This window comes from Nothobranchius furzeri, chromosome 11 (assembly GCF_043380555.1).
Source record: "Nothobranchius furzeri strain GRZ-AD chromosome 11, NfurGRZ-RIMD1, whole genome shotgun sequence".
Lineage (NCBI taxonomy): Eukaryota > Metazoa > Chordata > Actinopteri > Cyprinodontiformes > Nothobranchiidae > Nothobranchius > Nothobranchius furzeri.
In genome coordinates, this window is record NC_091751.1 from 55278670 (window position 1) to 55299465 (window position 20796).

The 20796-nt window shown below is 42.0% G+C and overlaps 1 protein-coding gene across 3 annotated transcripts in view; it reads left to right on the forward strand.

The window, feature by feature from the left end:
* The window catches only part of LOC107384019 (ephrin type-B receptor 1-B), a 331212-nt gene that overhangs the window by 262038 nt on the left and 48378 nt on the right, over positions 1–20796 (forward strand). For all 3 annotated transcript variants that reach the window (XM_054739931.2, XM_054739946.2, XM_054739938.2), the window contains exons 6-7: positions 8992–9116; positions 20327–20489. In XM_054739931.2, the coding sequence (XP_054595906.1) occupies positions 8992–9116; positions 20327–20489 (288 nt within the window). The remainder of the gene's footprint in view (positions 1–8991; positions 9117–20326; positions 20490–20796) is intronic.

Here is a 20796-nt window from a genome sequence, read left to right on the forward strand (position 1 = left end):
GGGTTCAGAAGATGGATGGATGGATTATTTTAGCAATTTTGTCTGGAACAAATGCAATTATATAACTTTAAACATACTAGTCTAAAAAATTGGATGAAAATTTGAGGATTTAACTTGGCAAAATTTCTCAAATGCTTCTAATTATAAACCAATATTTTATATATTATATATTACTGCCTAAGAACTGCAAATGTAAATTAGTGTTCATACTATAAACCAGAATATTTACGTGTATTGATACTTCAATAGATGTTCATTAACGTGCATTGTTCTTACCAAATGAATGACTGAATGAAATTTTCATAAAACTGTTTCATGTTGTCGACAGGTGGATTGGTGCTGCATCTGCAGTGATGTGGTTGTTGTACCGATCTGTTGTAGTGAAGAGAGAGCTGAGCTGGAAGACAAAGCTCTAAATTTTCCGGTTGATCTACGTTCCAACCCTGCTCTATGGTCACAGGCTTTGGGTGGTGACTGAAAGAATGATATAGCAGATGCAAGTGACCAAAATGAGTTTTCTCTGCTTGGTGGCTGGGCTCTCCCATAGAGATAGGGTTAGAAGAAGCTTGGTCATCCTGGAGGAACTCGGAGTAGACCCACTGCTCCTCCACATCAAGAGGATCCAGTTGAGATGGCTTGGGAATCTAGTTAGGATGCCTCCTAGACACCTCCCTGGGGAGGTTTTTTGACCAAGTCCAACCAGGAGGAAGAACCAGGATATGCTGGAGGGACTATTGCCACTTCCACATCTAGCTTGGTCCAGTTCAGGCTGGGTAGCATCAATCTAGGTCCTACACCAGTGGGCTTTGTTTGCATGCACTCCTCTGGAACATGGAAAGTCTGAGCACTTGGGTGGAGTAAAAGTCAGTTGTGTCTCCCTTAAATTAAACAAAGATAGCCATAAGCAGTGTTGCTTTTGTAAATTCTGACTCTGATATTGCATCCAGACTGCTGTCTGTCCTCACGCAAGGTAGGTCAAGCCCCGGCAGCGCTGTCTGTGTGTGAGTGTGGCCCTCACAGCGAGTTTCAGTGAGAGAGAAAGAGACGGCTTCAGTCAGAGGTGATGTTTACTCCTCAGTATCCAGAATGATGATGAGTCGCGCAAGCCGGCATCCATTGTTGGCTGATTCTACCCACCAATCGGAGGCTCCCCCTAATGGCAGGCGTGGATTTTAACTTGTCAGTCAGTTGGCAGTGGATGTGTTGGGTCAGTTCAGCCCGAAGAGGACTGAAAATGTGGAGCACAAAAAAAAAAAAAAAAAGCAGGCTACCTAGATGGGAAAGCTTTATACCATACCTGGGCGAGGCAGAGCTGGCCCTGATGTGAAAGCAGCGTATGTTTCCTAGCTGGCCAGGGAACGTTTTGGGATTTAAAATGAAAAACTAAATAAATAAACAAATGACGACCCTGAGACGACTGATAGAAAATTTGATAACTACATTGTTGGGCTAAAATGTCCAAAGCTCCAGAAATAGGATGACAAGGCTCCAGAACTCATGCAGGGACATTGAGAATTCCAGTGACCATTTTAGAAACCCATCTGTAAATGCTGTTCGTATTTAGTCAGCCAAAGACTAGTGAGGTATTAAAATACTACCCTGATGTACCCGGGTGATGTAATATTAATGTGTCAATCATACTTTTTGCTTTTTCATTTGTACATCCCTTTAGTAAAGAGGGATTCAGCTGTAAAACGGTCCATTTTTAAAAAGGAACGGGAAAAAACGGGGTTTTGATAAAAGAAGAGGGGACAGTGATGGAGGAGGTGAAGGGGGTGTTGAGGGGATTTGGTGGGAACCACCAAAGCGTCCATTTAACTGCCCTCAATTCTAGCATGTGTCTGAAGGGAAGGGCTGATCAATATTGTGATTTAGGAGTTCATTCATGGCCCTTTGCTCTCTAGGAGTTACAAACGCACACTCATACACACACAGGCACAGACAAAGGCTCACAAAGGTTATCCTGCAAACCGTCTAAGGTGATTATTCACTCATGGCCTCGTTTTAGTCAGATTCATTTGTTAGCCACTGAAATGATGAAAGTTTTTTTGACACACTGTTAAATTGAGGCAGAATGAAACACTCCCTACTTCTTGTGAACTAATGGGAATGGTAAATGGCACCAAAGACAAATATGTGGCTCTATTTTCTTCCAACTAATACACAATAGTCCTCTGATCTCACTGGCACAGCCTTCTTGACCTAGATTATGTGCCAACTATCTCTCAGACCACAGAATGCCAATTATATATACAAACAGTCCCCCTCTGCTGAGCTGATGTCTGGCAAACTACTCCCACAGAAACGCAAACACAATGATCCCCAGCCTTCTATGGGCAAGTCGGATTGATTGGGTTGCATACAAGACAGTGAGATCCAGTGCACCAGACTGAAATCCAAACAACCAGATGAATTAAAGAGATCCACACTCCGAGGGGCTCCAAAATCAGACGAGATGTTAACCAAACATGTCTGTGTAAGGTATTCAAGACACCGCTCATTATGCCTCTCTGTTTTACATTTGTTTAAGGGGTATTCCCTCGTTTCTTCTCTCTAATTGTATGGAGGGTTGAGTGCTCCAGTATTTCCTTGTCTTAGAGATGTTTCTCTCTGCTGTGCCATCTTTTATTTTATCAAATATTTTAAGAACTAAATCTTAGAAAGAATAGTATTAGCTGCAGAACAAAATAAATAAATAACATTCAGGGTGTCTAGTCTGGTCACTTTTGAGGTCTTCATATTCTGCACTAAATGGCAGTAGACATGCGCTTGCGTCCGTCTGCGCTCATGCCAGTTTGAATTTGCACACAAGCAGAGTACAGCTTCTTATTCATTTCTTATATTTTAAGTGTACAAAATGGAACCACATACAACTGTGTTCAAAGTCCTCCATGTATAATGTGGTTTTGACAAAAAAATAAATAAATCAAGCTATGGGCACTTGAGAAAAGTCCTTGGTGCTGAACTGATCCTTCTTTAAGATGTTTGAGAAAGGCCCATTACAAAGTAGTCATGGCTGGCTTGGCTCTCTGAGCCCCTGGTAATAAGGTGGCTGAACCTTTGCCTTTGACTGAGCCACAGCACATGACCATAGGCTCATCTGAGATGCTGAGTCTCTTTTAGGAGCATGCACAGTTCACTAGTGTGCACCGTCTTAAAGGACAAATGTCAAGTGCACTACGGAGAAAGAACCACTTGGGTAGTACTTGTGACCACAAAAAGTTCAGATTTGACAGTTTTCTGTTCATGAAGTTGGATGGAAGTTGGGTGAATGCTTGGCTGACCAATTATGCTAACATTTGTTGTTGCTGGAATGACTTCAGGTGCTACAGGGATTGTAATATGAGAAATCTAAAGTGATGCATGTCCTGCAATAGGGACAAGTGAAGAAACCTCAGTCTGGTCAGGAAGTGTCTCGAAAAAAAGATCAACAGAGTAAAGACAACAACCTAATTAGTTTTACAAGAATTCACTATAATAAATTTTTGCATTTTTTGTTTAAAATACAATTCTTAAGAGTAAAATTATCAACATAAAGTTGAGTTTGTTAGCGTAAGATGTACACCTCAGCTGGCTTAAACAAATGTAGAGTGAGTGCATATCCTGGTGAAGATTCTCAGTCATGCAGGTCTTGGTAATCCAAAGAGGTTTGAATGAGAGACACTGGACTTCTTGAACACATTTTGCTTCTCATACGAGGAGCTTTGTCTATTCTGAATGGAATATGGGAGGGTCAAGCTTATTGACTGAAGGTGGCTATTGTTGCTTAACAAGCTGAAACTACTCGTGAATACCCCTCCTCCCTAACTCCTGAGGAGTCATTGGAGTCATTGTTCTCTATTGTGTTTGAATTGTATTGATTAGAGTGAGTACAGTTTGGTTCTGGAAGATAGCTTTGCCCTTGTTATGTCAGAGATAAAGGCCGACCAATATGGGGGTTTTAAAGCCAATGTTGATACCAATTTTTAAAGAATTTTGTTGACAATGGCTGATATTTAAAGTTGGTCATTAAGACCGATATAAGTTTTAGCAGCACATTGAATGTGAAAGACAGCTGAACACTCACTGTGTGTAATATAAATTAAATAAGTCAATAAATCTCTTAATATTTATTCAACTTCAAATAAAAAAAATCAAAGCATTTAAAAATGTTGTGTTGGGGTCCTTCAGGTCCTTTCTTCAGTCTAGTAGTGGCGGCTGTTGACCACGCAGGTGCCTAAATCATTTATTAATTTTTATCGACTTTTAAAAATAATTTCAGCCGATGGCCGATATAGAAAACATCGTATTTATTTGTCCGATGCATCGGCTGGCTGATATCGGTCTGCCTCTGGTCATTTATCCTGGCACCACGAAGGCCTACATCAAGCAAAATAAAAATAAACTTTTTGAGAGGGGGATTAGAAATGCAAGGGGACACAGTGCTGGACATTAAACATGTGTTATGTTTATGTTTATTTATTTGGCAGGCGCTTTTATCCAAAGCAACTTACAATTTATAACCTATGGGGCATGTTGTGATCTGTGGGGAAACCAGAGTACCCGGAGGAAACCCACGCATGCATGGGGAGAACACGGATCTCCACTCAAAAAGGCCGCAGCCGAGTTTAGAACCAGCAACCTTCATGCTGCGAGGCAACAGTGCTAACAGCTCCGCCACCATGCAGCCACCATGTTAGCTTTTTCAGCTTTATCTGTCACTCAAAAGCAAGGTTATCACTCTAGCCCACTGGGTTATGCAGCTGCTAATTAACTTTATTTATTATTTGCATATAGAGCTAAAATGCTGGTGTAATGATGAGCTTTCACCAATAAATGAAGCTCAGGTTGATACCAGACATACATGATCCAACTCATCTTCCACAGCTGATTAAACAAGCACAGGTAAATAAGCTTAGCATTCTTTCGTCGTTTTATTTCTTCTTTAGCCCCTCCCACATCCTCCTCTACTTCTCCCCACTTTCATTCCAAGTCAGATGCTCGGACACTTTGACTTTGACTAATGGTGAGCCAAGCTCTGCATTAAAAGCCAGGGGCTGCAAGTGGGGCCAGATAAAAGTGGAGCACAGGAACAAGGGATGGGCGGGTTGGAGGGAGGAGAGCAGGACACAGTCACCAATCACTGTCAGCATCATTGTCCCAGGTTGACACTGGGGGACGCGGTTGGAGGGGACAGCGGTGCTTCACTGAGCTGAATCTGGCCACGACACATTGTCTCTGGCAGGCTCTTCACACATAGGTTACAAGGGCACATATAAACTTGCTGCGGTCCAACTTCTCCTCTTAGATGTGGTCACTGCTGCAGCAGTAAAAAGATCTTTACGTTTCCATTTCAGGTTAAACTTAAATTTTAGCAGTTCTTATGGTGATCGTAGGAAACTTTGCTTCTAAGATGAATAAAAGTTCAGTTGGACCCCCAGAAGGAACAGCAGGTGAACTGAAGAACTTATCTGAGATCAGCTTTGGGGACAACCGGGTGTGCTTTGTCTCTGCACACCTGAACCAAATTGGTACCAGAATCCGCTGCTTTCCACCTCAGCTTCTTTCCTCCCTGCAGGATTTTCTGAGTGGCACACCCCTCCCCTGGGTCTGCCAGGAACAGTGTGCTTGTGGCCGGTAATTGATAATGCGGCCCAGGCAGCCCCAGCCCTGGTCAGTGGAGCGTGAACCAGCCTGAGAAGTAGAGAGGCTGAAGTGCACTGAGGTGAAGCTCAGCCCACACTCTCGCTGTGTGGAGTGTGAGGAAAGAAGGAGGGCTAGAGGTGAAAGTCAAGGCAGGAAGATGGAGCATAATCCATATAAACAGAACCTATTCATTCTTTCACATTAGCATTTTCACATGTTAGAGAATCATCTGACAGAAAGATAATCCCAATCAAAACTGAAGAATAAGCCTGGCTTGCTGCAGGACATGATTTTAATTTAGTCTCAATGAGTGAAAAGGCTAAAGGGTTTTCACCTGATGCACAGACTTGAAGCTCATGCTAAAGTGAAAGATGCAAAGAAACTAAACAACCATTAAGATTTTTATATAATCGCCCAGATGGGTGAAGCTTGAGAGAAGATCAGGTGGAGTGGAGCCTCTTGACTAAATAGTCAAGTAGCTGAAACGTCCTTCATGTGTCTTTATGTGTAGCCATGGAGACTCATTTGGGATCTAATAAGTCTTGTATGTTTTCAAATTAGTTTGACTAGACAGAGTGATGTCATTAGAAATTTGTAAGTTTAGAAATTGACATGTACACAGTGTTGATTACGTTGCACCTCCGAACCCTAACCCTCTATGATTAGGGTTAGGGTTTTCATAGGCTGACCAGCCAGCCCCATGCCTCCTTATGTTGGTTCCTGATGGGAAGCATGGGTCTGGGAACTCTGCTATTCAAATAACCCCATCCCCTGAGAATTATAGCCAAGTCAGTCAGCGCTGTGCAGCGTCCGTCACTTACACACACCGCAACACTTAGTTTCCCATAAACAATGAAGATGGCGCCTGAAGCAGTTTGCTGCGGCTCTTTCCTCTGTTCTAAATTACTTGAATCTATTTAAAACCACAACAAGTAGAGGCGCTAAAAGCCCTTCTTCTAAAACAAGATGTTTGCACTGTCACCAGAGGCCATTTTTGACTACAGCTAAAAAGCTAGAGTCGCGCGGTACAGTCGGCATTTCCACCTTTTTTCTGATTGGTTATTTTTGAGCTTCCTGTGAGTAATCAGACTAGTTCTCTGTGTAGACTTAAACAGAAGATCATACCCTAAAAAAGATGGTTGGATTTTCTTTAATTTTGTTTCCTTAAAAAGTCCAAAAATTAAAAGCTGGATAACTATGTTGAGCTAGTTTTATATTTTTTGCACATTTACTGCAGAGTTTTACAACAGTTCAAATTTTATTTGAAATTACAAAATTACAACCTTCAGGTGTCAGTGAGAAGCAACGGCTTTAGTACATTTAGTTCATTGGTTGAATTTAAAAAATAGTTGTGATCGAATGAAATATGTGGCAGTGATGCAGATGAGTGTGTTTATCTGCATAAAGTGTTTTTTTTTCTCTTTTAATCTGTTTAATTCTGGTTGTATTACTATGACTGCTCTTCTGAGGACATTTTACTTGTTTACCATAAGAACACATATAGCCACAGGTAAAAATACTAAGTCGAGTTCAGACCTAGTTATTTAGTACCGCATTATTGTTTGGGTCAGTCGAGTCAGATCTCTTAAAGAAAACCAGTAAAATTTCCCTAAGTACACTGGTCTTTCCTTAAATTTTTGCCTGGATTATTTATTTATTTATTTTAACATAAAGAGTACCCAGTGACCCAACTTTTATCCATGTCATCCTGCCATGCCATTGCTTTAGCCTGAGGTTCAGCTTTATTTAATAAACAAAACTTGAATCATCACTGGTGCATCTGCTTGAGGGCCAGTATTTGCATCCTCTGACTAATTGTCCATCCTGTTAAAAAAATAGAAAAAGAATAAAAAGCCCCATTTTGCTGTAGTAATATTGGCTGATGTACCCCACAGACTCAGCCTTGTTCTTTGCTGTGACCTAAATTCAAATAAGCAAAACACAGCGGTGAACACACTTCTCCACAACACCGGACCAACTGTCCCAATCATATGTTCTGAGGAGAGGAGGGCAGAGGTCACAGTACAGAGGACACACATGATGGAATTGACATGTGTTTGGGTTAATTAATAGACTCTTTATATGCATTCAAGTGTTTAGAAAATGAGAAATGATGTGCAGCTGAGCTGAAACGTTGTTATCGTGATACTTATTTCACTCCAGAGGTTTTAACTTGACAAATAACACAGCTGGGGTCACGTTGCACATTAACTGCAGAATGTATTTTATATCACTGAGGATCTTATTAAAATTTTATTTTAAAAAAAGCATTATATGCATTTGCTGTTTCTTGTTCACTAGATTATATATTGCTGTAAAAATAATGAATTTAAACATATTTATCTAAATCTATATTGGCAACTATGTTGGTTGGATTTTAGATCAGTAGATAATTCTATCCTATCATAGCATCCAGTACCAGTTTTAGTAGGTCACCTCGTTGTTCTTTCTCTGGAATACTTGTAAAAGAAGAGAAGCAGGCAGAACGCACACAGCAGCTGGTTTTCTTTGAATTTAGATTGTCGGAGTCTAGGTTTAAGGTTTCCCCTGGCTCTACAGAGGCAGTGTGCGCTAGTTGACCCTCATTTGCATAAATCCACCCAAACCTCAACTTTACGTAAATGAAAAGGAGGCAGAGTGACAACCGGACTCTTGAAATGCAACACAATGCTGTAGCACTGTGGTGCTGCTTATGTAAACAATGAAGATGATGGACACTTTGGACCGGTTATTCTATTACAGCTCATGTATTTAGTCCAGTGGGAAATTTGCTAACTAGAAGACAGACTCAAAATCAAGTCTACATCTATTCCCACCAAACAATCGATGGCACACAAAATTTCTTCTCAGACGTCTGGGGGATAGTCAGTTAAAAAATAAAAAATAAAAAAAAACACTGTGCAAAGACCTAGTCTGGACGTTCTACAGACATGGTCTGGACCGACAGTCTCAATATAGACATGATCTGCACATTGCAATAACTTCAGATATAACAATGTATTCACCTACTTATCAACTTACTGTGTATGAGTGATCTTCACATATCATAAAGAATATTCTGGCACTGATCCATAGCTGGCAACATCCATGAAACTCACAGAATGGAGATTGTAATTTTTGCATTGAAAAATGGCCTGCAGTGATCAAATTTGGCCACAAGATGCCATTCTTACTTAATTCTTACATATTGCATCTTTAATACATTTAAGCGTAGCATGTTGAAGTTAAATTCTAATCATTTTTAAAGACTTTATTGTTGACTTGTTTTTTATTCCAGAATTAGCTGACAGGATGTATCTACAAATCACCAATAATTACTGTTTAAGTTAACATACTGATTTGAGTGTCTTTCTCTGTTTCTTGCAGCTCCATCAATAGTTCCCATCATGCACCAAATCAGCTCCACCATGAACAGCTTCACACTATCATGGCCCCAACCAGAACAACCAAATGGCATAATTCTGGATTATGAGCTGCGTTACTATGAGAAGGTAAGCTGTGTTTGCTTGCAGCTGAAATCATTTTTTGTCTCTGCATGTGCAAAGCAAGCCACGTACCCCCTCTTGGAGTCTCAACTCTTCCAGATTCCTCCTGGAGCAGTCCCCTGGGCTGATGATGTGTTCTGTCCCTGTGTTCCCTCCCTCTCTCCCACTGTTCTTTGGTTTCTGCTGCTGATGAAGTGAATAGGTTGACCTCTGCTCCAGGCTCACTCTGCACAGTGCAGTAACCCTGTCCTGCTGTGAAAATGCATTGCGTCTAGAGGGAGTCGCATCGACCTGTCTCCTCACACACAATACGGTTGCTTTATTAAGTCACCAGTCCTTCCCTTCAGCCACTATACTGCTCCAGTATTGACCTGTAGGCTTTTTCCAAGGCCTTGAACATAATGATACCCAGAGACTGGAGGCCCAAGCTTTTTGTTTGGGCTCTTGTTTGTCCTGCTGAAGGTGATCAATGTTAGTCCTGCAATTCCCTCCTTTTTTTCCACCAGTTTCTGTCATTCTAAGGTGTTTTTGAGATGTGGTCCACCTTCACCTATGTTTTACTTTCCATATAAGATAAAAATCAATATGCCTTCACATTTTTTTCCCTTTTCTGCTGAGTTATTTACTTCTAGCAAACACATTGTGTCTAAAGCCTCCGGATCAATATTCACAAAGCCACCTTAGAATAGTGTTTGCCACAGTAAACATTTTCTGTCAGAAAGCAGCAATCATGGTTTGAAATTATGTTGCATTTGTAAACTAAGATGTTCAATAATGACTCCACTGCTTGCATTGGTATCCCCCTCTGGCATTGCACAGTTCAGGTGGTTCAAGTTGAATCTGACTGCCATGACCCTGCCAAACCTTATCTACCAGACAGCTTAGTGCCATGTAAATACCACTGATAAGGCATCCATTAGCTCATGAATGTCAATGAAATCTAATTCAGTTGGATGTTTATGTAGTGCGTCCTTAAGCAAATAAATGGGTCCAGCATAATTACAACTTAATGAATTTTCAAGGACATGGTTGCTAATTACATTGGGATAATGCAGTTTGCAAGTGAGGTTCTACGACCGTTAATGTGAACTAACATACATGTCCGCCGTTATGTGTTTCCATCCAGAAAAGTCTTATCTGTCTTGAAAGCATTCCACCTTGTGAGACTGAGTAAGACACAGAGGGTGAGGCAGAGTGATTGCTTTGTGGCACAGTGGGCTGTCGAGATGAGATTTCCCCCCTTTGGTGGTCCTCTTTTGACACTGTATTTCGAATCTGACAAGGTTTTTCACAGGTTCTAAACAGACTGTCCTTCAGTCAGCCGTTGCTGTCTGAGATGTCAGTGGACATGTGTTTTTACACCTGATTACTCACCAAATTTCTGTCTCTGTGGATGGTTGGGTGAATGGGTGGGTGGATGAACGGACGGATGGATAGATAGACTTTTTTATCTAACTGATGGCTGGATTAATGTTAAGACAGTCACACCGTTATCAGCTCTGGAATTGACTGTTTTAGACGGTCTTTGTCACAGCTGAGCTCTCTCTCTCTCTCTCTGTCTCTCTCTCTGTCTGTCTCTCTCTCTCTCTCTCTCTCTCTCTCTCATGGTATTGGTGTCAGTCAATTTTTTTTATTATTTATTACAAAACTAATGCTCCTAAATCCCTGCAAATTGGAAAGCCAGATAAAATGAGTAAAAGGCTTGCGGGTGGGGAAAAGAAGAAGAAAAAAAAGTACAATCCCATGCTCTTGCTCCATTTTTCCTCATACCTTTTTTCTTCTGGTTGCTTGAAAATTTGGGGAGAGTGGAAATAACTCACCGTACCAGAGGTCAGGCCCTCCATTAGGCTGGAGCAGAGCAGCCACTGGTTCTGGGTGCTGATAGCTCTGATGGTGTCAGACAAAGGCTGTGTGTGTGTGTGTGTGTGTGTGTGTGTGTGTGTGTGTGTGTGTGTGTGTGTGTGTGTGTGTGTGTGTGTGTGTGTGTGTGTGTGTGTGTGTCAGTGTGTGCATTTGCACCGGTTTCTGTGTGAAAATGCCAGTAGCATGTGCAAGTGTGTCCTTTCTGGTTAACAATAGTAGTGCCATGCTACAATGTGAGAGAATCAGGAGAAAATTCAAAATTTTACAGAGCTTCATCATAGCCAGCAATGCTTCGACCTTTGCACCCTCTGCAGGGAACGTAAGAATGGACCTCTTGTTTTGGATATTATCAGTACCCCAAACCATCAGCTAGCATGTGATTGTTATTCTTTTTCTCTGTTCATCATTTTATAAAGTCCACAGCTTTTTTATTTTTTATGTATGTGGATGATAGAGAGAAGGTAAGCTTTTTTGAAGTAACCTGTGAAAAGTGTTTTTTTTTTCAGCACTATCTAAATCCCCTAGCAAGGGTATTCACATTTCCTCCTTCAGGCTTTCTTCTTCTTTTCCTTTTCAGTAAGTTTCCAGATGAATGCATGCATTCATAGAACAATCTCAAAGGGATGAAGTTATAAAGAACAAACAAACAAACAACAGAAACAGCTTCCCTTTAAATATAATGCACACAGGATGATTGTTCTAAGTTGTATTTCACCAAGCTCATTAGTGTTTTTACTGAAGATTTGCCAAATCACAGTCCCTGAGCCCTAAAGGAGTTTTAATATCACACCGTACTGCCATGCTAATGATTTGCTCTTTTGTTTTTAGAGTTTAAAGCCCACGAGTTGATGGTAATTATTTGCATTTTAATAATTACACTTTGGTCTCTTAGATTTAAATTGCCAGCTTTTTCCTTTTCATTATTTTCTTGCTTTTTGCTTCAGGCAACACATTTTAATCAGAAATATTAACGAGAAGCATTCCTTTAATTAATTCTACTTCACAATAACGTTTCAGCGTTCTCACATAAAATCCTCAGTTATGTGTCTGCCTGCTATTTGCATGCACACAACTGTTTGAGCATGTGAAGAGGACACATGGTATCCCACCATGTCTGTCTTTCTGCCAACTTGCCATGCTGTTCATTTTGGGTGGTTGTTTTTTTATTTTTTCTCTCTTTTTTTCTAAGAAACACAAATAGGATCTGGACACACGACAATTACAGTAAAATAAAGTGAAATAAAACTTTTGTATATGTATGTTTTTTTTTTCTTTTTTTTTCCTTCGGTACAATGGTTCAATATTTGAGAGTGACATAACAAATGTGATTTTGGTTGTCAAAACACACATATACAGTACATTTTAAAGAGGCCCATCACTCAAGACATTTGCAGTGGTCTATAGTAGGAATTAATGCCTTAAGTCATACTCTGGGGAAAAAAGCCTCTGTGCGCCAGTTTCAGCACGGAGAATTTAGTCACTTGGAGCGTGTACTCCATGCGTTTGTGATCTCTAGGTTTGACTATTGTAGCTCCCTCTATGCTGGGTTGGGTCAGACTATTGTGCATAGCTTGCAATTAGTGCAGAACAGTGCTGCTAGGTTTTTTTGATTGGAACTAGGAAAAGGGACCACATTTCTCCAGTGCTGACTTCTCTTCACTGGCTCCCAGTCTCATACAGGGCACAGTTAAAAATTCTGCTTTTTGTGTTTAAGTTTTTCCAAGGCAGTGCCCCCACCTACTTAGCGGAGCTCTTTATAAAGCGTGTTCCCTCAAGGTCATTATGGTCAGCTGATCAGAAATTGCGTATTGTCCCTCGCACCCGATTTAAGACTCGTGGTGATCGGGCTTTTCAAGTCCTTGCACCCTCTCTCTGGAACCAGTTCCCACTCACAATCAAACAGTCCCCATCGCTGGCAGCCTTTAAGAGCAGGTTGAAGACTCATTTTTATAGGATGGCTTTCTTGTAAAGCATTTGGTTTCTGTTTTTTTATTTTTTGTTCTTAGCTTTCCTTTAACAAATTAATTTTAATTTTCTTTTATCTAAATTTTATTTCATTGGTATTTTATTGTTCTCACAAATGTCTATGTTCTTATTTTGTTTTCAATGTTTTTATGACTCGCTACTTTTATCTTTGTTACTTTTCTTGTCCAGCACCTTGAGCCCCCTTTGAGGGTGGTGGAAAGCACTATATAAATAAAACTTGATTGATTAATAGTCAGGAGAAAGTAGCTTAAAACAACAGGATTTGGAGTCTTATTTCAATACATTGATTTATCTCCACAAACAGCACAAGCCTGAAGGAGTTCTGCCGTGTGGTGGATATGCTAATGCTAACAGTTAGCTTCTACTAGTTCTTTGTTCTTTGCTGGATGCTAAACCAACGACAGCATCCCCTGTCATGAGTCCAGATGAGTCCATGAATGTTAAGTGACAGTGTGATGTAGATGTGTCAGGTTTTTCAATTCCTAGCGTTTGACTGTCTATTTAATATCAGAAGCTAATGCAGAAGAAAGGAGTAGGAGACTTTTTTCATGTTCAGCCTACATTTTTAACTCAGAGTGACTGATCGTTTTCCAAAGTAACGAGCTAACAACTGTTTCTCAGTCAGTGTGTTTACATGCCCATCAGAAAACTGAAGCAAAAAAGTCACATCAGGTATTTTTTTTAGTTTTTTGGCACGTGAATGTTTTATTTTAGCTGAAAGCGAACATGTCCTAATCGAGATGAAGCACCCAGATAATTTAGCAATTCATTTTCATTCTGCATCTAAACTGGTTCGCCAAACTAAAGCGGTAGGATGCTCGTGTTCTGGAAGTGACGACATCTCAGAAGCAGTCTTCTGACAAGACCATCGTCACAAAGCAACACAGGTACCACCACAACACACGACAGTACGTACTAAACAAGCTGTGCTGCGTTGTTGTTGTTGTATATTCCTTCAGCCATTGTGTATATCCTGTTCCGTCTGCTTCACTCCAGCCAGCCTCTGTTTACTGCTTGTGTTGCTATAAGCTGACCGGAAGAATGCCAACATAAAAAGGGGCATGTTGCCACCTACTGTACCAGAGTGGAACAAACTTTATTTGAGACCGGTTTTCTAATCGCACATGTAAGCTAGTAAAAAGACTCCCAGCTTATTACAACAAATTCGACTTGGATCGACTTAGATGTCGATCAGTGAGCATGGAACCGCACTGAGTGAACGACCTCTTTAAAGCTGTTAAGGCGAATATGCAAATAAGCTAGGTTTTGGGTCACAGAACACTCGCCCCTCCCCCGGGGTATTTTACTGAGACACTTCTGCCAGTACCGGAGCTGCAGTGCTGTTTCTGTTGCCGTTTTCTAGGTCCAAACGTCTTTTGTTGTCCGTGACTTCAAATGGTGTTTTTCTTTTTTGGTAGTCTTGTATTTTGTCCTAAAGTTGGAATGGTAGCAGCCGGCTGATTCACTTCTGATATTATTGAGCAAAGAACCTCTCAAACCAGTTGTGTTCTGTTACTAAGTACACAGGCAAGTGAAGCACCCAGGGAGGTGTAGAGGTGCAGTGGTTTGGCGAGCCCGACAACCAGATGGACCAATAGTTGCTTTGAAAACGCTTTATTGGCGGACGACTTTTGACAAATGCAAGAGAACCACTTTATTCATTTTTTTAAAACCTCCACAATATATTTATAGCTATACTATGCTAGAATGTTAAGAGGCATGAAAATAACTTTTAAGCTAATTTGTTTTCCAAATTTGCCATTGTAGATTTAAAGACAAAAAAAACTGCATGTGAAAAACAGCATCACCAAATTGTGTTTATTGTGTTTATCCGCTTAGCAGACGCTTTTATCCAAAGCGACTTACAATTTATAACCTATAGGGCATGTTGTGATCTGTGGGGGAAACCGGAGTACCCGGAGGAAACCCACGCATGCATGGGGAGAACACGCAACTCCACGCAGAAAGGCCGCAGCCGAGTTTTGAACCTGTGACCTTAGTGCTGCGAGGCAACAGTGCAAACCACTGCGCCACCAAATAAAATGTATGTGCCAACAAATACTATAGAAGATAAATTTTATACAGATTTTTTTTATGTGACACTGGAAAGAAGCTCTGTAACATTGTGAGCAAGCCAGTGCCAAGGTTCCATTTTTTTATTTTGTAAAATGAAATGTATAATAATTAGAATACATTTATAAAAAATATGTATAGTTGCTATGTTTTGTGAAAGACTCACCTGAAGTAGATACTTCATTGCTAAAAGCAAGCGACTGAGGTTAAAGATTTATCAGAACCCCAGATTTTCTACTTTTAATATTCAGAATTTAATCTCTTGAAAAAGACTTATTTTGTTCTTTCATTTGCTTTGCTGCCGCACTATTTTTCATCTGAAACACTATTCCAGCGTATGTCTTTGTGGCCCTGTTTCTGCAAAACCTGCTTTGGCACACACTTCTAGGTTCTTGGCAGGTATTATACAGACAAGAAAAAAAACCATGAAGCAGTGCCCAAGGACATGATTAATTACTTTATTTGGTGTTACCTTAATTTATAATTTCAAATAATTTTGCCATGGACCAATAAATAACTTTCTTACAAAAATGGCAAACCATGAACACACATGTGTATGCAGCATCTCTGTCTGCATCTACTCCCAGTGCTCAAAAGTGAGCAAACTATGTTGCACGGGGAGTCAGTTTCCCACAGTGCTTCCTGTCTGTCACCTCTGGCAAAGTTTTTGATTGGCTGTTCCACCATCTGCCTTCCCACCTGCAACCCCGGTCCTGATTTAGCATGTTGGGGTGTGGTCCTCCTAATCCCCAATTGACTGGCAGCAGGGGAGGACCTTTCATAGCTGGAAGTCCCTCCTGGCATGGCCTTCTATTGGCTGTCTTCAAATGTGCTGTGATGCCAAATGCTAGCCCAAGTGGCAGATGTGTGCGTGTGCGTGTGCGTGTGCGTGTGTGTGTGTGTGTGTGTGTGTGTGTGTGTGTGTACATGTGTGTGTGTGTGTATCCGATATAATCTCCATTTGACAGGCAGCATGAAGAGGCCATTCTGAGCTAGTTTTCTCTCAAGGGACGTTCATCCATTGGCGGGTTGCCATCTGCCCGATCACCTGTTCTCCGCTCATGTGCAACAGACAGGGGTGTGGTTTTGGAGAAAGAATTAGCAGGCATAGGCTAATCTTGACCTCACGGGGTCCACCTGCACCCAACCATGACTCCAACCATATGAATAGTTGATTCTTGTTCTACACTCTCAAGGGGTTTCTTGCAATCTTTCAAACACACAAGCTGTTGCTTTAAATTCCAGTCTCATATATTTCAGTCTGCAGCAATTTGGAAGAGAAGCATGTTATGTGATCTTGTGATCAAGAAAAAAATATAAGAAAAAGAATGCAAAATGATTAAACTCTTTAAACCAGTTACATCCAGTATTCCATTTATAAATGTTGTTCCTCTCGCGGAAAGAATTAGATCCTTTTGGTGTAATGACCCCACATCCCGGGCCCAAACATTTGTCTTCATCAAGCTCAGAGTGTCCAATAAGAGGTAATGTGATTGCACTCATCATTATGTTAGTGTGTGTGTGTGTGTGTGTGTGTGTGTGTGTGTGTGTGTAGTGTGGTGGCGGTGGAATGGGGAGTGTGAGAGGAGAGAGCAGATTTCATAGCTGTGTTTACCTCGTCTGCTTAGCGACGGAGCAGCCGGAATGATTCAATTACACCAATCAGATTGGATAATGATTTCAGTGTGGGATGCCTATGCCTCCAGTTTCTTATCGCTTCCTGCCATCTTTCATCCCCTATACACACACACACACACACACACACACACACACACACACACACACACACACACACACACACACACACACACACACACACACACACACACACACACACACACACACACACACACACACCTCGTTCCTCCTTCACATTCCCTGCCTTCGCTGTTTCCAGTTTGTTTTCTTGCTCCACACTTTTGTAAACAATAAATTCCTCCATATTTCAGAAGTTTTTGTCCCCCTGTGAGCAATGGTCTGCATCCTAATCTTAATAAACACTACTTTTATTTACGCTGTCGTGTTGACACAAAGAAAAATACAACTGCATTTGGAACTGCTCTCTGGTTTGTCAGCATAAAGCTTCCGGCGGCCAGCAGTGGTGGGTGTAGTGTAGGTGCAGGCTTATCTTCTGGCTGGTATATTCACTCGGTGTTCTGGGAGGGTGACAGGCTCAATGCATTACTGATCCCCTATAGCAGATCCTGTATCAGAAAGTCCCAGAATTCCCTGCAACAGCCTGCCTGACTGTCTCTGTGCAGCCTGGGAAGAGAAGCAGTGCTTCAGAACAGAAAAACAATGTAATTAATGGCTCTCTGTATGTATGTGTTGACTTATAATCATGAATTTAAATGGAGTATTACCAAATGGATGTATGCTGAATGTGTGCCCTCATGGGTGAAATAATATTTTTGACAGGATCTTACTAGTTTAAAAACAATAGATTACAAGATGGTAAAGTGCTTTTAAAGAATGCTCCCACAAGCAGTGAGTGCACAGAGAATATTTATACCATTTAGTGAATAAATAAAATGCATTTTGTTTGGGGTGGAAATGGTCTGATGTTGCATTTTGACTAAATTATATTAAACTCCATCAGTCCATCTATCCTCCTCCGATTATCCGGAGTCGGGTCATGGGGCAGCAGTCTTACGCCGGGGACACACCGGCCGCGGAAGCGCCGCGAAGCGCCGAGAAGCGAATCGCTCACGAAATTCGGCCGCTGCTCGCCGCTCCTCAGTTCAGATCAGACGCGCCCCAGTCGAGGCGCGCCTCGGCTCATCTGTAGTTTTTCTTTTAAACACTTGGTGTCCTCCATTTCCTCTCTGCCTTTTCTCAGCTCTTTTCCTACGTTTGAGTGTTTGTGCGCGTGCGCGCGCGCGTGTGTGTGTGTGAACCTATGGTATGAGTTGTTTCTGCCAGTTGAATCTCTTGGAACCCGCTCCAATTCTGCAGCTGTATCCTAGCAGTTTCTTCCGACATGGGTACGTAAACAATCATGTTTTTCGGGGGTCGTACAGCTCCTTGTGTTTCTCAACTTCCATAATTAATTTAAAGTCATCCATCCTAACTGCTTGCCTCAGACTTTCTGCCTCTCTGTCCTGTTTGCTCCGGTGAAAAGACACCCAAAACCACTCCCCCCTTCACGTGGTCACACACGCACACAAGTTCGATGTGTGTGTATGTGTGTGCGTGTTCGTGTGGTTTTTCTGCAGTGTCTGTTTACGAACACATTTGACTATTGCGGAATTTTATTTTGAAATGCTTTATTTTGTTAACTTTACCGGCCTGCCTCTTATGTCTACGTTTGACTTCCTGCCAGAATTGACGCGATTCACCCGCGGCTCGCGAAAAAAATAGAGCCAACGCCGAAATGATCGCTGCACGGCGCGGGCTGGAGCGCTGGCGCGCGCCGGCGCAAGGCGATTCGCGGCGCTTCGGCGGCCCATGTGGTCTATAGAATAGCTTAACAAGGGCGCCGAATGAAGGCGGTCCCATTTTCGCGGCGCTTCGCGGCGCTTCCGCGGCCAGTGTGTCCCCGGCCTTAGCAGGCAGGCCCAGACTTCCCTCTCCCCAGTCATTTGGGCCAGCTCTTCCGGGGAAGTCCCAGGGCGTTCCCTGGCCATCAGAGAGACCTAGTCCCTCCAGCGTGTCCTGGGTCTTATTTTTGGATCTCCTCCCAGTTGGATATGCCTGGAAAACTTCACCAGAGAGGTATCCAGGAGGCATTCTAACCAGACGCCCAAGCCAACTCAACTGGCTCCTCTCAACCTGGAGGAGCAGCAGATCTACTCTGAGCCCCTCCCTGATGACCGAGCTTCTCACCCTATCTCTGAAGCCTAATTTATACTTCTCCATCTGTGTCGAGATAGAGGGACACAACTCCATCGCCCGTACTTTCGATGGCTCTCCAGCAGGCTCGCAAGGATGAAGAATGCAAGCTTGTGATTGGTCAGGACGCCACCGCTGTCGTCGACAGCACCGCCATGGCACTCTCAGAAACATAAAGAGAGCCGAAGATATCTAGCGGCAGACACGGGGCAGCTTGAAGAATGCATCATGGAAAAACTCTAGAAATGTCAACGTTTTATTCATCAAAGACATGCAGCAAGCGTTTTTTTTTTTGTTTTGTTTTTTTTTTTGTGGATGGAAATGATGGGAAACGTGGGTTTAGAGATGGTGAGCTCATAAAGAGGTGGAGCAGAATGAGTAACAAATTTATCAGCATTAAGAAGTATCTTAAATACAAAGAAACACAATAAAAACACAATATTAAATGCACTAACTTGAACTGGATACATGACAGGATACCAGAGAACAGCACTGCACCCTCTGTTGTCCTGGTGGGGAACTGCTTTGCAACACTCCCCAGGAGACGGAGAAATCAGGGAGCAAAATGTTTCTGTCCGTGCGTGTCTCAACCGCGTGGAGCTGGCGGAGAAGTATAATTAGGCTTAAGGATGTCCCCCAGACACCCTGAGAAGAAAACTCATTTCAGCCATTTGTAGCTGCGATCTTATTCTTTGGGCACCATCCAAAGCTCGTGACCATAGGTGAGGGTAGGAACGTACATAGACTAGTAAATCAAGAGCATTGCCATCTGGCTCAGCTCTCTCTTCACCACGACAGACCGGTACAACGCCCGCATCACTGCAGACGCAGCACCGATCTGCCTGTCGATCTCCCTAACCATCTTCCTCTCACTCGTGAACAAGACCCAGAGATACCTCCTCTTGAGGCAGGATTTCTTTTCTGACCTGGAGAGGGCATTCTACCCTGGTCTCGAATTTAGAGCTGATGCTCAACCCAGCTTCTATAGTGCTACATATTGCTGCCATGTATTAAACTCCAAATAGTAAAACAGGAAGATGTTCTCCAGTAACCCATCCACATTAGTAAGCACTTATTAAAAGGTGGAATTCACAATGATGTAGCGATTGCTCTTGTTAACTGGTTGCATTTACTTGCTGAGTTTTGCATCTGTAACACGAGTGAACAGGGTAGCATTGTTTGTGTGATTATTCTAGTTGTTTGTTTTCACTTTTGTAAAGTACGGTGATGAAAGTCGTAAATTCTCTAAAACTAGAGGAAAACTTAAAGCCTTCATCAGCTTTGTTCCGCTTCTTATCTAGCATCTACTAATTTAATTCTTCCCCTAAGAGAAATGTTTCATTAGTGGACTGGAAAATAACAGAATTTCAGATGATTTTCTCCCAAGTCAGTCCACTTTCTTTCAACGTGTTTAACACTGTCTCATTTAACCTACCTTTCCTTTTTGTGTTCACTTATTTCAGGATCATGCAGAGATCAACTCCACTGTACTGCGTAGCCAAACTAATACGGCGCGTGTGGAGGGCCTGAGGCCGGGCACGGTATATGTGGTACAGGTGCGGGCACGGACTGTGGCCGGCTTTGGCAAATTCAGCAGCAAGATGTGCTTCCAAACCCTCACAGATGGTAAGGATTGCGGAGCCAGAAGAATCAGCTCTGCCTGTCTGTCCTGTTCTGTCCTTTTTCTCTCGTTTCACACGTTCATCTCTTTCTGCCACTTATGGTCTTTTTCATGTACGTGTTATCACTGTTAGGAAAAATAAAGCAGGTATATATTTGATTTAGCTTTTTTTTATTCTTTTTTAGTTAAATCAAACTTTATTTCCTTCCTTTGAGTGTGTGTGGGACTTTTAAATATCCACGCAGTGTCTTTTGTTTGTGTAAGGAACTGTGCGTTATCCAAATTGCTTAGCTAATTGGTTTTCCACCCAGC